This window comes from Neomonachus schauinslandi, chromosome 3 (genome assembly GCF_002201575.2).
Source record: "Neomonachus schauinslandi chromosome 3, ASM220157v2, whole genome shotgun sequence".
In the NCBI taxonomy this organism is placed as follows: Eukaryota; Metazoa; Chordata; class Mammalia; order Carnivora; family Phocidae; genus Neomonachus; species Neomonachus schauinslandi.
This window is the reverse complement of record NC_058405.1, coordinates 147,835,122-147,862,219: the sequence shown is the minus strand read 5'-3', so window position 1 is coordinate 147,862,219 and position 27,098 is coordinate 147,835,122. Positions and strand designations below refer to the sequence as shown.

Here is a 27,098-nt window from a genome sequence, read left to right as displayed (position 1 = left end):
CCTGCCAGTCCTTTCTGGCCTGCCAGGTCTCTGTGGATAGGTCTGTTGCCAATCTAATGTTTCTACCCTTGTAGGTTACATATCTCTTCTCCCGAGCTGCTTTCAGGATTTTCTCTTTGTCTATGAGACTCGTAAGTTTTACTATTAGATGTCGGGGTGTTGACCTATTTTTATTGATTTTGAGAGGGGTTCTCTGTGCTTCCTGGATTTTCATGCCTGTTTCCTTCCCCAAATTAGGGAAGTTCTCTGCTATAATTTGCTCCATTATACCTTCTGCCCCTCTCTCTCTTTCTTCTTCTTCTGGGATCCCAATTATTCTAATGTTGTTTCATCTTATGGTATCGCTTATCTCTCGAATTCTGCCCTCGTGATCCAGTAGTTGTTTATCTCTCTTTTTCTCAGCTTCTTTATTTTCCATCATTTCATCTTCTCTATCACTGATTCTCTCTTCTGCCTCATTTATTCTAGCAGTTAGTGCCCCCATTTTTGATTGTACCTCATTAATAGCCTTTTTGATTTCTACTTGGTTGGATTTTAGTTCTTTTACTTCTCCAGAAAGGGTTTCTCTAATAACTTCCATATTTTTTTCAAGCCCAGCTAGTATCCTTAAAGTGATGATTCTGAACTCTAGATCTGACATCGTACTAATGTCCGTATTGAGTAGGTCCCTGGCAGTCGGTACTACCTCTTGTTCTTTTTGTTGAAGTGATTTTTTCCGTCTTGCCATTTTGTGCAGAGGAGAATAGATTAATGAGAGAACAAAATGCTAGCAGAGTAACAACGTCCCCAGAAAATATACTCTAAACAAATCAGAAAAGACCTGAAGCAGTGGGAAAAGAAAGGGAAAGAGAGAAAAAAGAAAAAGAAGAAAAAGAAAAAGATAAAGATAAAAACAAAAACAAAACAAAACAACAACAACAACAAAAAACCAGAATGTGATCAAATATGATCAGGCTGGTATACAGATCAGTGCCACACACTAGATTTGGGGTGTATTTTGGTCTTTTAGGAGAAAGTGCCTCCCAAAATTTTAAAGAAAGAAAAACTTATATATGTACAAAAATAAGGGTTGATATGATGAAGGGATGGAATATGACTGTAAAGATGGAAAGTATAAAAAATTTTATAAAAGGAATTGATAAGAAGTTGTTTGAAAAAAGAAAGAAGAGGATTTAAAAAAGAAAAAAGAAAAAAAAAAAGGGAGAGGATGTGATCAGGCAGGGGAATAGAAAACACCATATACTAGAGATTTAGGGTATACTTTAATCTGTTAGAAGAAACTATCTCAAAATTTTAAAGAGAGGACAACTTATATAAATAAGCCAAAAATACGGGTAACTACTATGAAGGGATAGAATATGACTCTAAAAATGAAAAATAAAAATGTTTTTTTTAAAAAAAAGGGATTGATAAGATGTTGGTTGAAAAAGGGAAAAAGAAAAATTCAAAAAGAAAAAAAAAGGAAAAAAGACAGTTAAAAAAAAAATTAACTTTGAAAGACTAAGGAATCATGGTAAAAACGCCATGAATTCTATGTACAGTATTCCCCTAGCGCTGGAGTTCTGCCGGTCTCATTGATCGGTAAACTTGGTCTTGGCTGGCTGTTCTCGCTGATCTTCTGGGAAGGGGCCTGTTGCCGTGGTTTCCAAATGTCTTTGCCGGAGGCAGAATTGCCCCGCCCTTGCCCCCTCCCGGCTAAGTAATCTGCTCAGGTTTGCTCTCCGGGGCTTTTGTTCCCTGCGAGCTTTCCGTACAGCTTTGGAGGCGGAGAGTGAAAATGGCGGCCTCCCAATCTCCGCCCCGGAGGAGCCGAGAACTCAGGGCCCCGCTCCTCAGTGAGCCCCCAGAGAGAAGCCGTCAGTCACTCCCGTCTCCCCGGTCTCCGGCCGCACTCCGTGCTCACCCGGCCTGTGACCCTGCGTTTCTATCTCTGGCACCGACCCCGGGTGGAGTCTCCAAACCCAGCAGATCCCTGCGGTGTGCTCCCGCGCCGCTCCTCCCGGCGGAAGAAGGGGAGTCTACCTGGATCTGCCGCTTGTTGGGTCCCTGCTTCCAGAAAGTGGTCGCTTTTCTGTTCAGAGAGTTGTTGCTATTCCTTTCTTCGCTCTCCTGTTGAGTTTGTAGGTGTTCAGAATGGTATGATCCCTATCCAGCTGAATTCCTGAGATGAGACGATATCCAGGTCTCCTACTCCTCCGCCATCTTGCTCCGCCCCCAAGTTCAATGCTTTTTATTGTAAAACAGCATGCATATTATAATTTCCTTCTTATAAAGCTGGTTCATCCAAACTGTCTATTCATTCCCAGCCTCATTCTCCTTAACTATTCAACTATTTGCAGTTTAATATTACAATTTTGCTGTTTAATGGGGGATATTAATAGCCTTAATCTCATTGGGCATTTGTGAAGATTAAATGAGATGACAGATGTGAAATGCACAGTTATTGGTATAAAGTTGCTGGTATAGAGTTGTTTATATACTGTTGAATGTTATTTTCTTTAAATCTATCTATCTATTCTTGTATTTGTATTTATTCAGAGAGAGTCCAGGTTACCTGGACTTCTGGTCCAGGTAAGTTAACACTGGGTTATTTCTGCCTGAGAAGATTTTGAGCATTGTGTTGATTTCTATAGTTCTGTTTTCTATACTTCGGTATATTTCTATACTTCTGTGCTTTTGTACACTGCTTAACTGTTAATTAGCATTTATCATGTTTACAAAATAATAAAGTTGTTATTCTTAGCAAATAATACAGTGCAGACCTAAAATGTGAATAACTGCTTCTTCCATGTTTTATCTGTGCTCTCTATACTTTGAGATAAATCTTTTCTCAGACTATGGTTGCATAAATTACATCAGATCTTGAGCTCCCCATGGCCTTTATTTTTACTGTTTGCTATCACAACTATGCAAGTTACACAAAAAGGAGATGCTCCAATAGTATCTGCTACAAAGACTGAGACTGGACTCTACTTGTACTTTTTTGAACATGATTTTTAAAGGTTCAGAAAAAGTAACTGCTTATTCGAGCAGGTAGAAAAAAGAGAAGATAATAAACACTTTCTTGGAAACTGAAGAAACAGGCACACAACAGGAGACCATTCTTAAATGTAAAAATATGCATAACTGCTATGGAGATGAAGTTTCTCATAGTTCATAAGATTAGAAAAAAGACAAAAATGACTTTAGTTGGTTTAAATATATGTATGTACATATTTCCTAAGCGATGAAAGATTACTTCTTCCAAACATCTCCTAAAATATAAGAACACAGTCAGCTGGAATCTTGGTTTTGTTAGAAGAAGCTCTGTCTCTGAAGTGAGTGGACTGCTTCTCTTATTTCACAATACCCGAATCAAATGACAAAGAATTCCGGAGACAACTTTCTTCCACCTAACGTCTTTCCAATCGATATTTGAAATGCAACCATATATCCCCTAATAATTTATGCTGATTCAATGTTTAAATCTAAATAATTTGAAAACCCTGGTATTTCCTGCTGTATTTTATCTCCCATAGTAATCCCTTCTTCATTCCCATTTCTCAGGTCCTTTGTTCAAAAAGGTTCACTTCTTTCCTAATTTTCTTATATTTAGCTCATGCTTATTTTAGTTACTCACCAAAACTGCTATTGAAATCAATTTGATAAAAAATTTGATAATTTTATTTTTTTTTTACATTTTCAAATATTTTTTCCCCAAAACTATAATATTCCCTGGCTGTGCTTTTGGCCCAGGTCCCTGTATTTCATATTCCAGGCTTCAGAATGTTACTACTTGACCCCTTGAGACCAAATCAGACTTTTCCCTTTTCACAAATATTCTTCAGCTAAGAACAAACTTTCTTGTTATTTCACATAGTGCCAAACAAATCCATGTAGAAATATGAAATAAATGACAAATGTATCTAACATTCAGAGAATTCCCCATTTAAAACTAGGTGCTCTCCAGCTGAAGAAGTATTTAAAGATAAATAACACCAGAGGCATTTTTCATCAGGGGATTATACTAATATTAATACCATTAGGCAAAGCAGAATAAGACAAAGTACTTTACAAAAGCTTAGACTTTGTGGCCTTTCTGGTAGGGAGGTAAATACATAGACTTTACTTAGTCTCCTTTAGCTCACATCTCTGCTAAACTCCTGGCTAGTTGTAAATGATATCCAAGGGATCAAATAACAGACAGAGCTACATAGACAAACCAATTTCACAATTAACGTATGTAAAGGGAAGACAGGTATACATATTATATTTTGTCTTTGGATTCATTTATCTGCTTGCTAAGTAGGTTTTCTCTTTAAAACTGGGAATAGTAAATTGCAATGGAAAAAAAATGGTCATAGAAGACTTGATTTCTAGACTGAATTTTGCTACTGTCTTGTTGTGTAAGCTTGAGCCTCAATTTATTTTATCAAGAAAGAGATGGAATTGGAAGATTCTCGAAGTCCTTTTCAACACAAAGTCTATGAATTTGTAACACAGTTTTTTTAAGAAAATAGACAATGTAGTCCATAGTGAAATGTTATAAGGAATAATTAATATGGAGTTTTTAGTTTCTATTCAATAATTTCTAACAGCTATATGATACTTTTTAAGAGAACTGTCAAATGTAAAGTAAGTTTACAATGATGATCACCTTCAAAATTACGTTAGACTTACTGTGGTGACCATTTTACAATATACACGAGTATCTAATCATTTTGTTGTTGTTACCTGAAAGTAATATAATGTTGCATATGTCAATATACCTTCATAAAAAAAAGTAGTAATTAGTAAATAAAATTTTTTAATAACTATTTCAGTTACCTGAGAAAACTTAGGGGAAAAAAAAACCACAAGGATCTTTTAAAACAACCATATGCTTTTCAGAAATTAGTTTTATAAGTTCATCTCCAGAACTGAGAAATTAGGTGATGTTAGGTGCTTACTGTCATTTCTCTTTTTCTATTTATTCTTGTATTTCATAAGCACACACCAACTATAAAGTCATAATTCAGCAAATTTCCCATTATTACTATATTCTTTGTTTTCAAATTATTTAGCATGAAAGATTTATAGCTTCCCATTCTAAAGAAAGCAACGGATAATTATGCTAAGCGAAATAAGTCAATCAGAGAAAGACATGTATCATATGATCTCACTGATATGAGGAATTCTTAATCTCAGGAAACAAACTGAGGGTTGCTGGAGTGGTGGGGGGTGGGAGGGATGGGGTGACTGGGTGATAGACACTGGGGAGGGTATGTGCTATGGTGAGCGCTGTGAATTGTGTAAGACTGATGAATCACAGACCTGTAACTCTGAAACAAATAATACATTATATGTTAAAAAAAAAAAGAAGAAGAAGATAGTAGGAAAGGAAAAATGAGGGGGAAATCGGAGGGCAAGACGAACCATGAGAGACTATGGACTCTGAGAACCATGAGAGACTATGGACTCTGAGAAACAAACTGAGGGTTCTAGAGGGGAAGGGGGTGGGGGGATGGGTTAGCCTGGTGATGGGTATTAAAGAGGGCATGTTCTGCATGGAGCACTGGGTGTTATGCACAAGCAATGAATCATGGAACACTACATCAAAAAATAAATAAATAAATAAATATAGACCCCACCCCCCCAAAAAAAGAAAGCAATGGAAAAATAACATACTATAGCTTTCTATTTTCCTTTTAAAGCATGTGTCATGTTGCGGTGGTACATAAAGGAGCATTTCCAAAGAGTACAGATGCAGAATTATTACCTATATATGATATAGCATATAACACTTTTTTAATTGGAAAGACTGATAGTTAATGTTCAATTTTTATGCTTACACTACAATTATAAAATGTTTGGAATGGGGCGCCTGGGTGGCTCAGTTGGTTAAGCAACTGCCTTCGGCTCAGGTCATGATCCTGGAGTCCCAGGATCGAGTCCCACATCGGGCTCCCTGCTCGGCAGGGAGTCTGCTTCTCCCTCTGACCCTTCTCCCTCTCACTCCCTCTCATGCTCTCTGTCTCTCGTTCTCTCTCTCGCAAATAAATAAAATCTTAAAAAAAAAATGTTTGGAATGAATATGTTCTACACATATTAGCATTATTAAAAACCAGTTCTAACGTCTACGAAAACTTTTTTAAAAGACTCTACAAAATTTTTTTTGAAATGGTCCCTATGCTTTGAGATTAACTAAAATCCATTTTTGAACAAATGAAATGAATCACATGGAATGCAGTTAAGCTCTATGGTTTTTGCTTTCATTTTGTTTTGTTTATATTCCCCTGGTATCTACAACCAGCAAAACTGGCAAATGCTTATGTTTGCTGCTACTCTAAAGCTGCTCTAAAGAATCTTAGGAATTTGGAATCCTGAACCATTTTGGATGTGTCAGCAATACATCTCATCAATTATAAGGATGTATCTTTTGCCCAAGTTTCAGTGATTTCCACTGGGTTCCATTTGAATGTTTTCTTTGCTAATTTCCTTTTGTTTGGACAATGTAGTAGATATGTATTTCTGGGAGCCAAATTTTCTTCTCTTAAGTCACAAACCAATATTAACATTTCACTGAAGGGTAATTTATCATATATCCACCAAAAATAATTTGAGAAATCGTTAGTAAAATGATTTAGTTACATTAAAACCTTCCTTTACCATGACTCATTACGCCACATAATGCTGCCATTTTCTCTCTTCATTAACTTTTCACTTGTAAAACTCAGTAACAGTTTTATGAGGTTTTGCATGGACTTTCTCATCTTTCTATATTTGACTCTAAGACCAAGATGATCTTTGGATTAACATCCTGCTCTGGAATGCAGCTACTGAAAACTCAAGATAACAGGAAAGTATGATTACAATGGTATTTTTCTTTAACAATCAAAACCTTCTCTTGTATATAAACCTACAAGGTTGGCACTGTTGGGTCTCCTGTCATGCTTGCAGGAAAACCCATTCCTTCCCCCATTGAAATTCTCAAGCTGGTTCTCATGGTTTCTGATGTAAATGGAAAGGATACAACACCTGACATGTACTCTAAGAACTTTGTTCTGTTTTTCAGAGAATAATGCAAATGCCACATTATTCTCAAGACATAGTGTGACTTCAGAGTTGACAGAACACTGGCTACCATATTAATAATAATAAGCTTTTGATACACAAGACATTGATTGAAGAGGTTTTTAATATATTAACTCATTTAAGCCTCCTAGCAGTACAACGAAGTAGGTACAATTACTAATCTCATTTTACAAATGAGAAAACTCAAGAATAGAAAAGTCACGTAATTCAGATATTAACTGAGAGAGCTGAACTTTGAACCCAGACAGTTTGACTGGGAAGGGGCTGCTCCAATCCCCAAAATAGGATGCAGCAACTATGAACCTATTCTGATAAAATGCTGGTAACATCAGTGGAGATGGGCTACAGCCTTGTTATTGTGGGGTACACCTGGGTTCTGATTTCTCCGTATCAATGACTATTGAGCAGGTTTGCCAGAAGTTCCAAATCTAAGTGGCTAAGATGTGGATTTCAAATACGTAGGGTAGAATCCTCAAGTGCGGGGCATCTGGGTGGCTCAGTCGTTAAGCATCTGCCTTCGGCTCAGGTCATGATCCCAGGGTCCTGGGATCGAGCCCCGCATCGGGCTCCCTGCTCGGCGGGAAGCCTGCTTCTCCCTCTCCCACTCCCCCTGCTTGTGTTCCCTCTCTCGCTGTGTCTCTCTCTGTCAAATAAGTAAATAGAATCTTAAAAAAAAAAAATCCTCAAGTGCTAACCACTTACTGTCATATTTCAGATTATATCTGTTTTTCATGGGGGTTTTGTTGTTGTTGTTCTTTGTTGTTTTTTGTTTGTTTTGGAAGCCAAATAAGAGCTTATATGCTATAAATGTTGGGACGATTATGTTGTGAGGTTGAGAAAGCCTGGCAGGAAACCACAGGACTCACTCACTCAGGAAGATACCGAGGGTCACAACTCAGTCAAGCCTTCTCTCTCATCAAACACACTTCCTGGCAAACGGCATGTTTCACACATGAAACTCTGGTACCTCTAGAAATCCTTGAAATCTAACATAATCTTGCTTTATAAACTTCTCCTTGACATTCATATTTTATCTTTTTGCTCATAATCTATTTAATTTTCTCCCCAAATTCTTTGTTTCTGGTGCCTGTTCTTTCTCCCCAAGGGAAGTCGTAAGTTTTTAAGGTCAAGGTCCATGTTCCCATTTGTTTTCGATTCCCCCACTTTTAACACTTGCAACGTGGTAAACTGATAATCAAGGAATGCTGACTCTCTTTACTGCAGAATAGTGCAAAGCTGTATGTATGGTAATCTCTTTAGAACCGCATTCTTCTTTTGTATCTTAGAAAAGCTTGGTATGTCATAAGATTAAGTACACCTTTTTGGGGATAATGATACATTTTAGAATAAAACATTTATCAATAAGTGCTTTTGTATGAAACATCATAATTCTTCATTTGAAAAACGACCATTAACACCAACAGAATAGTAAGTTCATTAAAGTAAAAGCTTTCTAGTATTTCACCTTTATAGAAAAGACGGTTCAGCAGGCTCATCAAAGGTTGGAAGGAATGGAAAATTCCATGTTCCTCCTTAAGGGTGATCAAAAACAAATTTTTTAAAATTTCTGCTTAATGTTCTAATTATAGCAGAAATGGAAAGCTAATACACAATCCATCCATAGGCCCTATCAGCATTATCTTCAAAATCTGCCCAGAGGCCCATGACCTTTCTCCTTCGGCGCCTCCTCAGCCTCAAGCCACCATCACTTTCCCCGGGTTCCTGCACTGCACTCCTGAGGGAAGTTCTCCCTTGTCTCCTTACAGCTAATTTAACCCTGTAAGAAACGTGTCTCAGATCTTGTCATTCCTTCTCTCAAAACTCTCTGAATTGAAGGGTTTTCAAATTTTAGAGTGGTCTATAAGGCCCTATAAGAACTACAAGACACCAGCTGTCCCATCTGCTCTACTCGACCTGTGTCTCTGGAACTTCCCTGCATTCCACAACATTCCAGCCGCCCGGCCCTGACCACTAGTTTTTGACTAGACAAGTACATGCTAGCCACATCTGGACTACTCTCCTCTCGTGCAGTCACGTGTCTCCCTCCCTCATTTTCTTTAGGCCTCTGCCCTCCTCAGAGATCTTCCCTGACCACCGTGTGTAACAGAGCAGCACCCTCCTTCCCATTTCTCCCAATCCCCGATATCCTGCTTTCTCTGCATTGCAATTAGTACAGCCTGGAATAGTGTATTAATAAATATTGTGTTAACATTATATATACTAATATACATATATACCATATAATATGTAACTAATATTAATACGATATAGCAGTAACATATAAATAATACAAATCAATATACAAATCAATATAATAATCAATGTATTCACAAATAAAAATACAATTTTCTTAGCAGGTATTTCTGAAAAAGTTATATTATTATTATATGGAAAGCCCAAGAGGGCAGGATTTTATCTATTTGGTTTACTAATCAATTCCCATTTTTCTAGATCAGGACCTTACATATATTAGGAACTCCATTCAAATGGATAAGCACATGTGTGAATGAACGAGTGCACAAGTGAACCGATATTTACATTTTACTTTATTTCTCTATCATTCCTATCATGCTTATGCGCATATTTCAGAAATGATTTTAAGATGCTATATTCAATGAGGGCATGTGGTTAAACCTGCATGTGGATCATCTCTTCTATTAAAAATTTAATGGCTCTTTTAAGCAGCTCCCCCTATTATTATTTTATGATTTAAATTGGTTAAATCTGGTGAAGTCTTTCGTACACTTTAAAGGCAGGTTACCATTTAAAGGCAGTGGCTTTCATACTCAATGACTATGAACCACAATTTTATGAACAAACTGATGTTTACCATATGCATTCTAAAAATGTCGTTTCTTTTTCTTTTCTGTTCTATTTCATCTTTAAATACATGCCTCCCGTGACCCCCTGCATTAATTTCATGACCCCATTTTTTTCATGGAGCATAACCTGCAATTTGAAAACATCACTACAGAGTACACAGGATAACATGCAGAATTCCCAGTGAACTAGTATTAAAGCTGTCACTGCTCGTTAAACAAACAAACAAAAAATCCCAAAACTAATGAACTTTATACAGAATAATACTTTTGAAAGCAACTATTATTTTATATCCACATATGGTCTGAAATAAGCATATTCTAAATATTAAATGTGAATTTCTGAAATAGAATTTTATATAAAATGAAAGAATGTGGAACTAAAATATGTTCTTAAAAAAATTAAAGAAATTATAACAGGAGGGGCGCCTGGGTGGCTGAGATGGTTAAGCATCTGCCTTCGGCTCAGGTCATGATCCCAGGGTCCTGGGATCGAGCCCCACATCAGGCTCCTGGCTCAGCAGGGAGCCTGCTTCTCCCTTTCCCTCTGCCTCTCCCCCTCCTCATGCTCTCTCTCTCTCTATCTCTGTGTCTCAAATGAATAAATAAAATCTTTTTTTAAAAAAAAGAAATTGTAACATGAAGGCAGATAACTATTACTTTAAAACTGAAAACATCTAAATGTAAACATTATTACATGTTTCCCCAGGGAGAATTACAGTTCAACAGCTCTGGTTAATTTTTTTTTTATCAGGTTATTTTGTAACCAGTGGATCCCAAAAGTGAATGAAGTGGTGGAAATCTTTTAACGGTATTATCATTCCCTCTTTTAGCCAGGATGAAAATAGGTATTTTTCTTTTCCCCCACATATAAATTATTCCTCTGTTGCATCAATTTTCCTTACAATATTTAGCACATCTTTATTTTCCACTGTATGTTTATCTATTACCCTATATATACACGTAAGACCACACACCTGGACCATTAAAGTTAACTTCCTAAGAAGCTGAATATCATCCTATCTGTCTTGATCCAAATCAACTTTCAGATCACTAAAGATTTATCTTCCTAAAATCCTATTTACTTAGTTCACTACTCAGACTGCTTCTCCTGCCATGCAAAGCCTTCCCAACTTAACTTTTTAGACTTGCCCAGCATTAGTACTTGTGATGCTCAGTGCTATGTGTCGACTTGGTCAGCTTATACTATCCAGTTACTCAGTCAAACAGTAATCTAAGTATTGCCATGAAGTTATTTTATAGATATGATTAACATCTATAATCAGCTGACTTCATGTAAAAAAGAACATCCTGGATAACATGAGTGGGTTTGATACAATCAATTTAAAGGCCTTGAGAATAGAACTGCTATGTCCCTGAAGAAGAAATTTTACCTGTGGTCATCTTCTGCCCAAGAACTTCCAGCCTGCCCTTCCTGATGGCCTGCCATATGCTTTTCAGACTTGCCTAGCCAGCGCCAAAATTGTGTAACCCATTCCTTGAGATAAATGTGTGTGTGTCCGTGTGTGTGTGTGTACACATCCTAGTAGTTCTGTTTCTCAGATGCAACCTTGACTGATGAAATACTTTACCATCATAAGTACTTTATGCCCCAGCCCAACTCTTGTCATATTCAGTTTGTACCTTAGACCTTATGGACTCCACTCATCGTCCTTCAGGTATCTCTGCGTGAAATGGTCACTCCTCCCTTGTTTTGATCCTTGGAAAACCTATCTCACTCCCACCTTCATAAAACAAGAGTCACACCATTCTCTGAATCTCCACAGCTTTCTGTTAAATGACATTTGAATGACACAGAACAGGATCTCACTTTTATGTTGCTTATTTTTGTATGATATTTCCTTATGACGATAAGATCCAGGAGAATATAAGACATGTGTCATATAGCTCTGAAGCTTCACCAATATTCAGTGAAGTTTCAGTAATAGCACCTTATACGTATCAGCAATGTAGTGGATGAATGATTAATCAAGTGTTATTATATACATAAAAACAGCGAATCTTTGAGGTCACATAGACTTCAGTTTTTTACTCTGGCTCTGACTTACAAGCTTTGTGACAATAGGCAGGTTACTTAATCTCTCAGCCTTAGTTTTCTCTTACGTAACGTATAAAGTTTTCTAATCACCATACTGAGTCATGGAAAATAATAAATGAGATCATGTGCCTGGCATGTGTTAGGGCCCACTGAAATGTAACTATTTTGTAATTACTTTGGAAACGTTATTATGCATTAATTCATCAAATGTATAGAGCCTGTATTTTTTAAGTACTTACTTGATTATAAGTGGAGGATCTTTTTCATATATTTATTAACCTTTTGTATTTATTTTTCCTTGTTTTTTTTTTCTTTTTCTTTTTCTTTTATTACTATTTTTTATTGTGGATTTTTTAAAGTCGATTTTACATCCAACATGGGGCTTGAACTCATGACCCTGAGGATCACGAGTCACGTGCTCTATGGACTGAGCCAGTCAGGCACCCCAAGAGTCTATATTTTTTGTTGTTGTTGTGCTAAGGTACATCCTATGGACATTGATTTGGTTTTCAAGTGGCACGTACTCTAAAGAGATAGAGAAAATTTTCAAAAATAACTACTAATGATGAGTTTGAAATGTTCCACAAAAAAGGGGAATTCAGAAAAAAATAATGTTCTTCAAATAGTTCCAACACTACTTGGTACACCTGACATGTATTATCACTCAGTAGGCCGTATTAGAATGGACAAAATCAACCTGCTCTTCCATAATTTACTGACCCCAGTCTGCGAAGATGTTTTTGTACCCTCTACTTCATGTAGAATGTCTTATAGCTGTTATTCACCTGTAAAATACCAAGGCAACTTTTCCATGTAGACGAGCAGATCTCCATTGTTCACATCAACCCACAGAGCTTAAGTTAAGGACAGTTTTAATCAGGGGCGCCTGGGTGGCTCAGTCGTTAGGGTCTGCCTTCCGCTCAGGTCATGATGGGACTGGGCCCTGCATCGGGCTCCCTGCTCAGCGGGGAGCCTGCTTCTCCCTCTCCCACTCCCCCTGCTTGTGTTGCCTCTCTCGCTGTGTCTCTCTCTGTCAAATAAATAAAATCTTTAACAACAACAACAAAAGGATACTTTTAATCAGAATCTTTCAATCCTTTATAAACTAGTTTTTAAAATTAGACATTTCAATCATATATAAAAATAAATAATATGTGGTGGTTTCACTTAAAATATATGATTCTAGCATGATCGATAGTATTATCAAAAACGAGCACGCCCTTTAAAATAATAGTGGTTTTCTTTTTTTTTAAAGATTTTATTTATTTGACAGAGAGATAGACAGAAGAGCACAAGCAGAGGGAGTGGCAGAGGGAGAGGGAGAAGCAGGCTCTGCACCGAGCAGGGAACCCGATGCGGGACTCAATCCCAGGACCCCGGGATCATGACCTGAGCCGAAGGCAGACGCCCAACCATCTGAGCCACCCAGGCGCCCAATAATAGTGGTTTTCAAGATTAATTTTTTTCTAAATAGTTTTCATATAGTTTCTCAATAGCTAATATGAAGAATATCTGTGGAAGAGATAGATATTAACTCAATTTTTCTCATTCAGCTAACTAAACTTTTCATGCTAAATCATGCCAATCAAACCTCATGTTAACACCAGAGGGAAAGTCCCAAGCATTGCAGTGATTTCAACCGTATTAGCTTTACACCAAAAATATTTGAGAGTATTTCTTTGCTACAAAGTCAGCAAGAAAAAATGGAGTTGCCATACTCTACAAATCTCACTGCTGAGCAACAGCTCTGGACGAATCTCTAGATGGTCTTATAAATGCTTCTTCCTACTGATACAGACTCAGACCAGCACTTAAGACGTTCTCTATTAAACAGCATTGACTTTCTGTTCAATATATGTTTTTTAAAATTTTTCCTGAAATCATTCCTTACAACTCATCTCATTATATCCCAGTATAGAGTTTGCTAATTCATAAATCCTTAACTTCTCTTTATGAAAATAATTTTATCATTTTCTGTTTTCCCCATGCTGTGTCCAAAGGTCAGTTACTTAAATCTGACCTACTTGCATGTTCCCTAACACAACTTTCTCTTCTGTGTCTTCCAAGTTTAGATTCAGATTTCTCTGAAACCTATTTCAGGTTTTGTGCTCCCTAATTATATAATAACAGCTTTCTTTAAGGACCTTTTCTTTGAAGATAGGGAGTATAGATTGCTTCTATTTATTAAAATGAAGAAAACTGAAGACGAGATTCAAAAATGTGCTTTTTCTATGTTTTCTTTACAATTCAAATTTTGTCTCTTTTTTTGAATGAAAATTGCATTCATTCAATTTTGGCTCATTTCTCTCATGATCAGGTTAGTTTTTACACTCGTCTATGCAATGCAACATTAAAATGCTTTTAAAGGAAGCTAATTTGTTGGTTGTTTTATTTCCTACAGGCCATGATATTGCAAATAATTTTAAAGATAGCTAAATTATTTGAAGAAAATACATGCGTGACAGACAGAAATTATAAAGAATACTCTTTATAATTAAATGAAATAATCGCTTATTTGGAGTGACAGGGGAAGAAAAGAATTACTTATTTGGAGAAAAGAATCACTTCCCATACTATATATTACAAAATCACACAAACTTTTTTTTAGGAATTATCTACTAGGAAATGCCAATGCATAAGCAATCTTTCTTAGATCAACCATGAATTTAATAATAATACCATAACAAAGATAAATTAAATAAATATCATATAAACCACTTTACCTTTGCATTATAGGGAATGTAATGTTTTGATAAAGCTTCAGGTGTATGCATCCATGTTTTGTCTGCAATGAAGAATACACAAGGTTAAATTCAATTACACGTTCTGAGGGGGTCATTCATTCATTCATTAGCATAAGGAGTCTGATATGGGTGGGAGCACTTCTAAATTGATTCTTTTGCTAAATTGAGAAACAATAACTAGTCAGACAGGAGAATGGTATAGCTGGAAAGTGCTTATAAGATTCTTTTCTTGATATAAAGGCCCCTAGCTTTTCCTTTAAAAAGTATCCAAATAATAAAGTGATACTAAGTTTCTAAAGAATATAAAAAAAAATAACTCAGTGGAAGACAATTATATCAATTATGTGATTATGTGACATCTTTCTTCTTTCCATTTATACTCTCATGATTTACAGGGTATTTTGTTAAATTCCCTAATCAATAAATCTTAAATCTTTAAAATATTTCTTAGATTAGTGAAAGAGAATATTAAAAATAAATGTGACTAAAAGGAGAGAAGATAATGAAAATAATTTGAATTGTATATTATTGCTAGAAATAGAAAAAATATTTTTCATTCAAGTTTGAATTTTATTTATATATTCTACCCATCTACCAAAGCATTTTGTGGACTGTGTTAAGCGGGGAAAAAACAAAAAACATTAAACAAATCAAATTTGACCATTTTTTGGAAACTGCATTTTTTGGAAACTAAAATTTTGAAATCTTCAAAAACTACTGTCTTCTTTAGCAGAGTTTTGTATTTTATTCCTCATGGAATTTAAAAATTTTGAATCAATATTATGAACAGAACAGAATCAAAGACATATTTTACCATGGAAAGTAGTAAATAAGTACATACTGAAAGGAAAAAGATTACTAACAAAGTGTTTTCAACATTCAATTCGGAACATTGAAAATGGTGTTAACAGAAATTAGTTTGATAGCATTAATATGTTTTCAAACTGGGGGAATGCGAAGAAAAAGAAAAAGGCCTATATTTCTGGAATGTCAATTATTTTATACCATTTGGAAAATAACGCACTATAGTTATATTAAACGTGTTAATGGGGTAAAATGCAATATTTAATTTTAGGGCTATTTCTGACTACTAAAGTGGATATGTGATGGTTGTACTTGGGTGATATATTTTGAGAAGCAATACATTCTAAGCTTCAGAAAGCAATATTGACATATTGCCAATAATATGTGAAATTTTTATTTCCTGTAAGGCTTTCTATTTTAATTAGTTTTCTCTTTGTGACTGCTACTGAATAGTGATATGATTAATTCAAGAATAATTTATACTTAGATTTAGGATACAGTCTTGCCCTTGTATATTAAAAGAAATAAATCACAATGCTATACACCAGAACAATAAAAACATCAAAACAACAAAAACAAAGATCTGCCTTTAGGAAACCTAACAACAACAACAAAAAATCCAATTTCTTTTTTTAACCCCTTAACTCAATTCTTCTCATGTCTCCTTTTCCAAGATATACAATGCCACTTGGAAGGATATAAAGTCTAACTCTGAATATAATGGTTCATTCCAACCCTGAGGAGGAGGGATAACTGCTTTCTCCTATAAGCCACTATTATTGGAAAACTGATGACACTACCTCTGTTATAGTCTTGTATTGCAGTGACCTAGAAAGAAGATAGTTATATTCAGCTGGTACTGAAGACAGATTAAAATAATCACAATATTAAATGACCAGTGGATAAACTGCAACAGCTACAATGACAAAAAATCTACATTCACATTATCAAGTGATGATGGTTTAGAGGGTGTTCATTACATACCTCTAGTACAGGCAGTTTATAAAACCTGAAAGATCTCTAAAACGCACCCGTACTGTCATCCTAATTTATACTCTGGCAAAAGAAAAAAACTGACAGAATAAAACTCTTTATATTAACTCCTATAGATGTGCCTGCCCTTGAAGAGTGAGCACAGAGGATGGTCTCTGGTCACTATCTATGCCCACAAAAGCAATCAGATATACGGAAATGGTACAGAAACAGCAACACAGACATTCAGGAATATGTCCCCTTCCTTGAAATTAAACTCTAACCACTAACTCAAGAGTAAACAGGCATGTAAAGGGAAATGCCAACATTTCAAAATATTTGGCAAGTGTCAAACCACTCTGGCTGCTGGGTCAATAAATCTTAGTGTTCAAAATGCATTTAGATTAAGAGCTCATCAAGAACGATGCAGTAGGGGCGCCTGGGTGGCTCAGTCGTTAAGCCTCTGCCTTCAGCTTGGGTCATGATCCCAAGGTCCTGGGATCGAGCCCCGCATCGGGCTCCCTGCTCTGCGGGGAGCCTGCTTCTCCCTCTCCCTCTGCCCCTGCTTGTGTTCCCTCTCTAGCTGTTTCTCTCTCTTTCTCTGTCAAATAAATAAATAAAATCTTTAAAAAAAAAAAAAAGAATGATGCAGAACTTCATTATTTCTGTATCACCAGAGTTTAGCATATTGAAAGCATCTTCTCTGAGTATATCAAATTTAAAACTAAACGCTGTTGGGTGAATAGATGCATATGAATGGATTATAAAAAGGGAAATAATATTTAAATATTGAATTTTAAGTCCTATGCACTGTGATTATATCTACTCATCGGTATGTCAACTGGTAAGTTAAAATAAAGTGCAATTAGTAGAATTATTTAATCACATTTACTCACATTCAAAACTGCTTTCTTACTAAATTATTCAGTTTTGACATAATGAACAGAATATAGGATTTTAAAAATTCAAAGAGAAGGCTAACGTAAGAAAAGGAGCTATACAGTGGGTATTATACAAGACTGATGAATCACTGAACTCTACCTCTGATACTAATAATATACTATATGTTAATTAATTGAATTTATATTAAAATAGTAAAAAGTAAAAGTAAAAAGTAATCCAAAAAAAGAAAAGGAGCTATAGAACAAATACATTCATTAACATTTATTTGATGATTATGAAGTTAAGACTAATTTTTACAGATCTCTTCAAAATAGTCCAAATAATCCAATTCTAATACTTGCAGTCTTTTTTAGAATCTGTAGCATTAGAGCATTTGCGAAGAAAATCAGTGAAGTCAATAGCTAATTCAAGCAAAGAACACCAGCAAAATACTAACGGAAGAGTTGATAAAAAGAAAAAAATACATATATGTTTGAGTTTAAGATAACAATCTCTTTGCCTTAAGCTTCTGAGGTTCAGGACGATTTAGTAAGACTGCATGTGATAACCAAGTGAAATGGACACTTAGGAAAGAAAAGCTTTTACTGATTAAAGACCATCTTGCTTTGTTTAGAGTAGAATATACAATGTATGCTGATACTAGCTATCGGAAACATGACTAAATTATTTATTCTCTAGGGGTACAATTATAGCTCCCAATTTTCAAAATATATGACTTCTCTCATAAAATTCCATTTTTCTAGCTCAAATTAAAATTCGACCAAATAGTGGTTTGGTTGAAACTAACAGCAGAAGGCTCTACGAGTTCTTCATTTAACAACCTCATTAAATGAGAGTCAGAATTAATTGGTAGGCAGAACTTCCAGTATCAAGTTCTAACTTGAAATTAGAGTAAAATATTGATCAATAATCTAATACTCTAATATTGATAAGGATAATTAATCATTAGACTTGAGGAAAAAAAAGAAATCAAAAGAAATTTTTTTTTTAAGATTTTATTTATTTGACAGAGAGAGACACAGTGAGAGAGGGAACACAAGCAGGGGAAGTGGCAGGCAGAGGCAGAAGCAGGCTCCTTGCTGAGCAGGGAGCCCAATGCAGGGGCTCCATCTCAGGACCCTGGGACCATGACCTGAGCCGAAGGCAGAGGCTTAACCGACTGAGCCACCCAGGCGCCCCACAAGAAATTTTTTAAAGAGAATGAGGCAAAGCAGGAAAAGAACAAATGCTTCTGTTTCCTGATTCTCTAAATCACTCCAATTTTCCCCATGGAAAATTGGGATTTCTCAATGAAAAACTCCAACGTCGTCTTCAGCAAAGAGAAATTAGAAATTGGGAGTTTCAACTTTAAAACCATGGGAAAAGGGAATTGTAATCAAATAAAAAAAAGAGTCTAGAAGTGTTTTTTAAAAATAAGATAACGGGGCGCCTGGGTGGCTCAGTTGGTTAAGCGACTGCCTTCGGCTCAGGTCATGATCCTGGAGTCCCGGGATCGAGTCCCACATCGGGCTCCCTGCTCAGCAGGGGGTCTGCTTCTCCCTCTGCCCTCTTCCCTCTCGTGCTCTCTGTCTCTCATTCTCTCTCTCTCAAATAAATAAATAAAATCTTTAAAAATAAATAAATAGGGGCGCCTGGGTGGCTCAGTTGGTTAAGCGACTGCCTTCGGCTCAGGTCATGATCCTGGAGTCCCGGGATCGAGTCCCGCATCGGGCTCCCTGCTCGGCAGGGAGTCTGCTTCTCCCTCTGACCCTCCCCCCTCTCATGTACTCGCTCTCTCTCATTCTCTCTCTCTCAAATAAATAAATAAAATCTTTAAAAATAAATAAATAAATAAAAATAAGATAACAGTGTGCCTGGGTGGCTCAGTCAGTTAAGCAACCGACTCTTGATTTCGGCTAAGGTCATGATCTCAGGGTCACCAGATTGAGCCCCATGGTGGGCTCTGAGCTCAGCGCGGAGTCTGCTTGTCCCTCTCCCTCTGCTCCTCCACTCTCCCTCTCAAATAAATAAATAAATACAATCTTTAAAAAAATAAAATATGATTAAAGTGATGAGTTGTGGTGTAAGATTTTTATTACTTCATTAAAAACACTTCCATTTCTCATAGAATTATTTCTAGATTCTTTTTCCACTAGTAAAAGAAATTTAAAAGAAACATTACTTTCAGTATGTGTTTTTAAATCAGAACCAAGCTACAGACAACAATAAATGTTATTTTTTCCTTCCCCTTATTCAGAAAAATAAGATAATAAATTCCTAGTTTCCCGGGGTTGAAAAGTGCCTGAAAGTTCACATTACCTAAATCCCTCCTGAATACATTAATCCTCTGTACCACAGCCAAATGTTTGAGGACTTCTCACTTCCATAAGAAAAAAAATTTGTGCTTCCCGGGGCGCCTGGGTGGCTCAGTTGGTTAAGCCACTGCCTTCGGCTCAGGTCATGATCCTGGAGTCCCTGGATCGAGTCCCGCATCGGGCTCCCTGCTCGGCGGGGAGTCTGCTTCTCCCTCTAACCCTCCCCCCTCTCATGTGCTTTCTCTCTCTCATTCTCTCTCTCTCAAATAAATAAATAAAATCTTTAAAAAAAAATTGTGCTTCCAATAATTCCATTATATGTTTGCACAACTTTGTGGGAATTTCTTTCTGCATTACATCGACCTTGTAATTTATACCTATTTGACCTTTATTAAACTTAGTCCCATGACCACATGACAGTCCCTCAAACACTGAAAGATCACACCAAGGGTTCTCAGGTTCTCTGCCACCATTCTTGTTCCAGGTTGAAAGTCCTGAAGTCTCCCCAGCCTCTCTCATCTGGGCGTGTTACAATGTGTCAATTCTTTAAAGGGAGAACACACCATGCTGGACTTCATGGAATAGAACAGAACAATCTATTTTGTGGTTCTGGACTGTTCATTATTCATATATTAGAAAATTAACTAGAACCTTCGATAACTACACTGTTGACTTAATTCTTCAGCTATTTTTTACCCACACAGCACTTAAGGTGCACCTTCCAAATAATAACAGTATATAAATAGGAATGAAAGTGTTAGATTTTCAGGCGCCTGGGTGGCTCAGTTGGTTAAGCGACTGCCTTTGGCTCAGGTCATGATCCTGGAGTCCCTGGATCGAGTCCCGCATCGGGCACCCTGATCGGCAGGGAGCCTGCTTCTCCCTCTGACCCTCCCCCCTCTCATGTGCTCTCTCTCTCTCATTCTCTCTGTCTCAAATAAATAAATAAAATCTTTAAAAAAAAAAGAAAGTGTTAGATTTTCTGGACCCATGTTCATCAATTTACAGTATCTTATTGAGTTTATAGTGTGGAATATGACCTAACTGGTCATTTCTCCCCCAAATATCTGTTAATTCTACCACCTCAGTTTATCTCTTCTTACTATCAATCACTTATGAAATTGAGTAGCATTTGTTTAATTATTCTCTCCCACTTCACTGACAGCATATTAAACAGGACAGAGCCCTGTGTCCATCACTAAACTTCTTACAGAAAGACAAGGATACATTATTTTAACTTCACTGAACTACATAAAACTATCAAATTTTTCAATCTTTCCTATGAGTATATCATGAAATATTTGTCACACCAAATAAATGTCAAATAAATGCCAAATAAATTTGTCATGTCAAATAAATGCCATGCTTTACTGCCCCTTAAAAAAATAACATTTAACTAGCTGTTTCTTTCATTCCTATGCTGATAATTCTGATATATTACATTTATATTTATTTTACCTCAAAATTAATCACAAAGTTATTTTGGCCTCATTGCTATCAATTTACCTATCATCAATCCTCACATATTATTCAATAAAAAGTGAAGCATGTGCACACATATACAAACATGAATTTAAATCACGGTAAACTTACATAAGCCCGGGAGTTTAGTACTATATGGCTACACAATCTAGTAGGACTAGTTTCAGATCACTTTATTTTTTTGCAGTTTCACACCACAGAATAAAATTGCCAGGAAACATACTGTCATAAATGTATTCTGAACTAAATGTATTAAACAACTCCACTCTCATTAGGGCGATAACCAAAAAAGGTTAATTAGCAACGTGTGCATATTTGTGTTGCTCTATTCTAATTTCATTCCTAAACCATGTGGTTTGTTAATAGGAAAACCTGAGTCCTTAACATCTCTGCCTGATTTTCACAGTGATACTGAATTGATCCCCAGGTCCTTTAAACTTACCTTTCTTCCTGCTAAAAGCACGGTTCATGATGATCAGCCAAACAGATGTTCAGTTCAATCACACTTTATGTCCTAGAAAAATAACAAAATATTAAAGCCTAAATACATGTTGACCAATCTCTTTTATGCAAATGCATTTTAATCACAAAGTCTTTTAAAATTTGTTTTAAATATTTATAAAGAATATTCTGAAATGCCCCAAAAGACACTGGGTAAGAATAAACTGGAGTACTCAATATTACAAATGGCACAACAGGTAAGAACAGTAATTTCCTCCAAGGTTCATTAATCTTCTTGTCTTTTTCCTATTATACATCTATCATTAATTATATTTATCTGCAAACTTAAGGAGAAAGAAGATTAATACTTTTAGCTTATAGGTAAGAGATGTGGTACAGTTTGGGGTTATGATTAATAGTAATAAATAAACAGAAGTTTTGATTATGACAGTGGCAATCGTGTCCCTCTCCAACCAGGCTCTGCCAGGCGGCCCTATGCCCCAGGATGCTCTTGGCAACTGCAGCCTGATCTCTTCAAACCGAGACGATGGCACCCTATCCCATTTTGAAACCAAGGAGGCAGCCCTGATGATCTCTGCATTTGCCTTTAGGATCATTTATCCTTAATCTTGAAGAATAATGCATGCTCACATTAAAATAACTATGTTCCAGTCCTATAGGCTCTAAGAAGTCCAAAAGCCTTCCTTCATTTCATTCCATCTCTATCCCCTTCAGCTGAAACTGGCAAAGGGTTGTTTGGCCACACTCTTAGTATTCTCTGCTGTATGAATAGGCTGAGAATTTTCCACAACTTTAAGTACTATCTCTTTTTTAGTTTTTTATGATTTTATTTATTTTTGTGGCAGGGGGCAGGCAGAGGGAGAAGCAGGCTCCCCACTGAGCAGGGAGCCTGATGCGGGGCTCGACCCCAGGACCCCGGGATCATGACCTGAGCTGAAGGCCCATACTTAACCAACTGAGCCACTCAGATGCTCGTATCTCTCTTTTTTTAAAACAATTCCTTTTTCAATTCTTTTTTTTCTCCTCAAATTTTACTATAATCAGTTAGAAGGAACCAAGACACTCTTTCAACACTTTGCTTAGAAATTTTCTCAGCTAAACATCCAATTGCATCAACTGCAATTTCTACCCTCCATAAAATATTAGAACACAAATACAATTCAGCCAAGTTCTTTGCCCACTTTCTAACAAGAATCACCTTTCCTCCGATGTTCAATAACATGTTCTACCTATGTTTCTATCTGGGAATTCATCAGAATGGCCTTTACCATCCATATATCTACCAACATTCTGTTCATGATTATTTATATAGTATTCTCTAAGAAGATGGAGGCTTTCTAGCTCTCCTCTTTTCTTTCTGAATCCTCACCAGAATTGCCTTGAGCACGACCTTCACAGCAATCTCAGCTTCTTCTAGCATGTACCTCAAAACCCTTCCAGCTTCTACCCATCACCCAGTTCCAAAGCCGCTTCCACATTTTTGGGTATTTGTTACAGCAGGACCCCACTTCTGTCTTAGTCGGCTTGGACTGCCATAACAAAATACCGTAACTGCATGACTTAAACTACAGAAATTTTTAACTTGCAATGTTGGAGGCTGCAGGCTTGAGATCAGGGTGCCAGCAAGGTGAGGTTCTAGTGAGGGCCCTCTTCGCGGCTTGTAGTACACACCTTCTGGTTGTGTCCTCACATGGCAGAGAGGGACGATGCTCTTACTTTTCCTCTTTTTATAAAGACACTAATCCTGGGCGCCTGGGTGGCTCAGTTGGTTAAGCGACTGCCTTTGGCTCAGGTCATGATCCTGGAAGTCCCAGGGTCAAGTCCCAGGATCGAGTCCCATGTCGGGCTCCCTATTCATTAGGGAGTCTGCTTCTCCCTCTGACCCTCCCCCCTCTCATGTTCTCTCTCTCTCTCCTTCTCTCTCTCAAATGAATTAAAAAAAAAAAATCTTAAAAAAAAAAAAAGACACTAATCCCATCATGGGGGCCTCCCCCTCATGACCTCATCTGAACCTAATTACCTTCTAAAGACCCCAACTCCAAATACCACTTTGGGGGTTAGATTTCAACATGTGAATTTTGTGGGTATACCAACATTTAGTCCCTAGCATTCATCATAAATCTATATAGCAATAAAACACAGTAGAGAAATTAATCTTTATAATAAGGTCATTTTTACAGTGAAATTACTGGTATTTCTCTTCTGGCATTTCTGCTCCCAGTGAAGAATTAAAACAGTTAAGAATTAAAACACATGCTCTCTGTCCCTCTCCCTCTCAAATAAATAAAATCTTTAAAAAAAAAGATTTATAAAATACTATTACTAGGTACTGTTTTATAGACTTAGATAATGACACAATAATATCACTCTTATTTTATTTCATACTTTATTCACCTTCTCATGATATACCATTAATACAAGATAGGTAGAGAATGTATTTTAAAAATTAAAACACCAAAACGATTATGTCATTTATACTAACGATATAATATGGGTTTTTTTCTATAATATAAAAGATATTATTATAGAAGTAATGATTGAGATTACTGTATTTACTACACATAATGTATTCATTCATTCGGAAATCATTTTTTAATCACCCGTGCCAGCCACCCTGCAAGGAATGCAAGGGAATACAATATGGACAAAATATATTCTGGCTCTTCTCAAAAGTTACTTTTCATCTAGAACCTAACAGACATGGTTATTGATTGATCATATCCTGGAGGAGTAAGTGAAGATAAAAAAACTAGCAGAAAAAAAACATAATGTATCCGAATGTAAGGTCCAATTTCTCTGGAAAAATAAACAAAATTATCATGAAGCCTATTAATCAGCAGATGAACTTCAGTATGTCTCAGCTAGACATTTTCAACAATAGTAGATTGTGAAATATAAAGACGGAGTTTGATACCACATAATTTTAAATTTCACGAAATTGTGTGTATTTTAAGTTAAGAATATAATATAAACTCTTTGGGGGCATATAGACAGAAAGAAAAAAAAAAACACCTTAACATAATTGTATAAAGTTCAGGAGGACAAATAAAGAGAGTATGAAATGACACTACAATTCTATGACTCTAAAACACCAGGAGGATTTTACCTGCTCACAAAACATAGAGATATAAATGTCAGTGGATATCGGATAAGCTGTTCTTATCATATAAATAAAAACTCTAATTTCACTTTCCAAACACTAGTTTTTAGCATATTTATTTTATCCTATAACACTCTACTCTTTTTTGCAAAACAGATCTTAATTTCCCACTAGAAAATAAGCAGATAGTGGCTTTGCTCACTATGCCCATGTGTAGAATACAGTGTATAAAGCTAAGTTGGCATTCAATATACTGTTTACAGGTTTAATGTATTAATAACATATGCTTTAATGTACTTTATAGCTGAGGTAGTAAGATATATATTGTTATCAACTTACTATATGTTAAGTTTAAGAAATGTCAGTTCTGTATAAACTTACTTTATTTCAATTTACAGCATTATATAAATCTTTCTTTTTGGATAAACGTTGGATAAACATTTTCAGTGGCACTTACACATGGATGCATTATTTCCTTATCAGTAAAAAATTATTCCTAAATTCTAGCTAAAAATAATATAGAGAGAGAATAACGGACATAAATATCTTTTACTAATTTTTCCATAAAATAGCATCCCAGACTAAAAATCATACGAGGTCTAAAGTATTACTATTTAGATTTTCTATTTTTTTAAATTAAACATAAAAGAGTTGTTCAATTAAAAAAACCAAACAAAAACAAAGGCTGGTACTAAATGGCCATCAGTTATGTGTGAGAATCTTCATTAACTTTACTTTCTGGGATTGAATACTGAAGAGTGTGTCCCTGTGTGTGTCTGTTTGTGCTATACTTATTATAATCCTTTTTTGATATATACATAAAATTCTTTGGGATTAATAGTGATATGTAGTATGATAGGAGCACTTACACGAATTTCCTGAATGGTATATTCACTGACTAAGCCAAACCTTCCTCAGAAATGTAGGGGCGCCTGGGTGGCTCAGATGGTTGAGCGTCTGCCTTCGGCTCAGGTCATGATCCCGGCGTCCTGGGATCGAGCCCCGCATCGGGCTTCCTGCTCAGCAGGGAGCCTGCTTCTCCCTCTCCCTCTGCCTCTCTCCCTGCTCATGCTCTCCCCCCCCCCGTATCTCTGTGTCTCAAATGAATAAATAAAAAAATCTTTAAAAAAAAAAAAAAAAGAAATGTATGCTGCCACCTCTCATATTAAATAAAGCTATACAGACCTATTTAGACGCCTCCACTTCTAATCAAGATGGAGTAACGGGTTATAGTTATCTTACCACCTGAAACACCTAAAAAAATGAGACAAAATGTACGGGATGGTGCAGGGAGGTGGAGCCAGTCAGACTCCAGCAACCTTCCACAGTTGAGGAGATAGCCTTGAGAATGTGCTGAAATGAAGGTGACTAGTGGTTACAGACCAGAGCACTGGAGAGGGGAGAGCTCCATAGAAAGAACTAAAGTAACCTGCAAAAAGTCTTACAAGTTAACTCAGTAATGACTACTTCCTGAGACTGAGTAAAGGGTCACCCACAAATTTCAGAGAGAGCAGTGCCCGTAGCTCACACAAGGGCCAACAGCTCGGGGAGAAAGCTCACAATTCACAGGACATCAGTTAGATTACTAAGAAGTGCCTAACCATGTAAATGGGGAAAAATTAAAGCTAGAATAAATGATGCTTTGGCCCCACTTAAGTAATTTTAAAAACAAGACCCCAAAGAATTAACCCATTTCCAAGTAACTTCACTATATCCTAAAGCTATGTTCAAAAATATTTTAAGGAATATAAAAATACTCAACATCCAACATGGTGAAATACAGTGTTTGGCATCCAATTAAAAAAAAAAAAATCAGGCATGCAAAGAAGTAAAAAAATACAACCCATAATGGGGAAAAATCAATCAAAACTACTCCAGAAATGTAGATGTCATTAGATGAATTGTTTTAATCTCAAATTTTATTTCAAAATCAGTAACCACATTGATAAAACACTGTGAGGTCACTTGGTATTAATTTACTCTATATCTTTAACCTTTTGCAGGCCTACTAAAAAAAAAACAAAGTTGGAGCCAACAATCATTCCTTTCAATAAATCCAGCACATCCAGGTTTGAAAACTGATTTACCAAAGTAAAACTACTGATATTTATAAACTAGCTCAGAAGAAGTTTAGAGTGGCTTTTTAATGAATGGTAGTTTCCTGCTTTGCAACCTGCTGCTCAAGCACTTATTTAATAACTAACTAAATAAATAAATAAATAATATTGTTATGACTAAAGAAAATATATATGGTATAATATTAAAACCTATAAAACAGTTAGTTTTGAATTTCATTTTACCCCGATGAGTATATTTAAAATCAAATTTTCCTAAAATTCTTTCAGGGTTAAAATTTTAAAGAACCTGAAAACTGGTCAGAACACAGTTCACATTAATATAACTCAT

The 27,098-nt window shown here is 36.2% G+C and overlaps 1 protein-coding gene across 5 annotated transcripts in view; it reads right to left on the bottom strand.

The window, feature by feature from the left end:
- GULP1 (GULP PTB domain containing engulfment adaptor 1) overlaps positions 1-21,600 on the bottom strand; it is a 109,523-nt gene extending 87,923 nt beyond the window's left edge. For all 5 annotated transcript variants that reach the window (XM_021703073.1, XM_044913358.1, XM_044913359.1 and 2 more), the window contains exons 1-2: positions 21,573-21,600; positions 14,655-14,716 (exon numbers count right to left, since the gene is read on the bottom strand). In XM_021703073.1, the coding sequence (XP_021558748.1) occupies positions 14,655-14,716; positions 21,573-21,600 (90 nt within the window). The remainder of the gene's footprint in view (positions 1-14,654; positions 14,717-21,572) is intronic.
- Between the last annotated feature and the right edge of the window lie 5,498 nt (positions 21,601-27,098).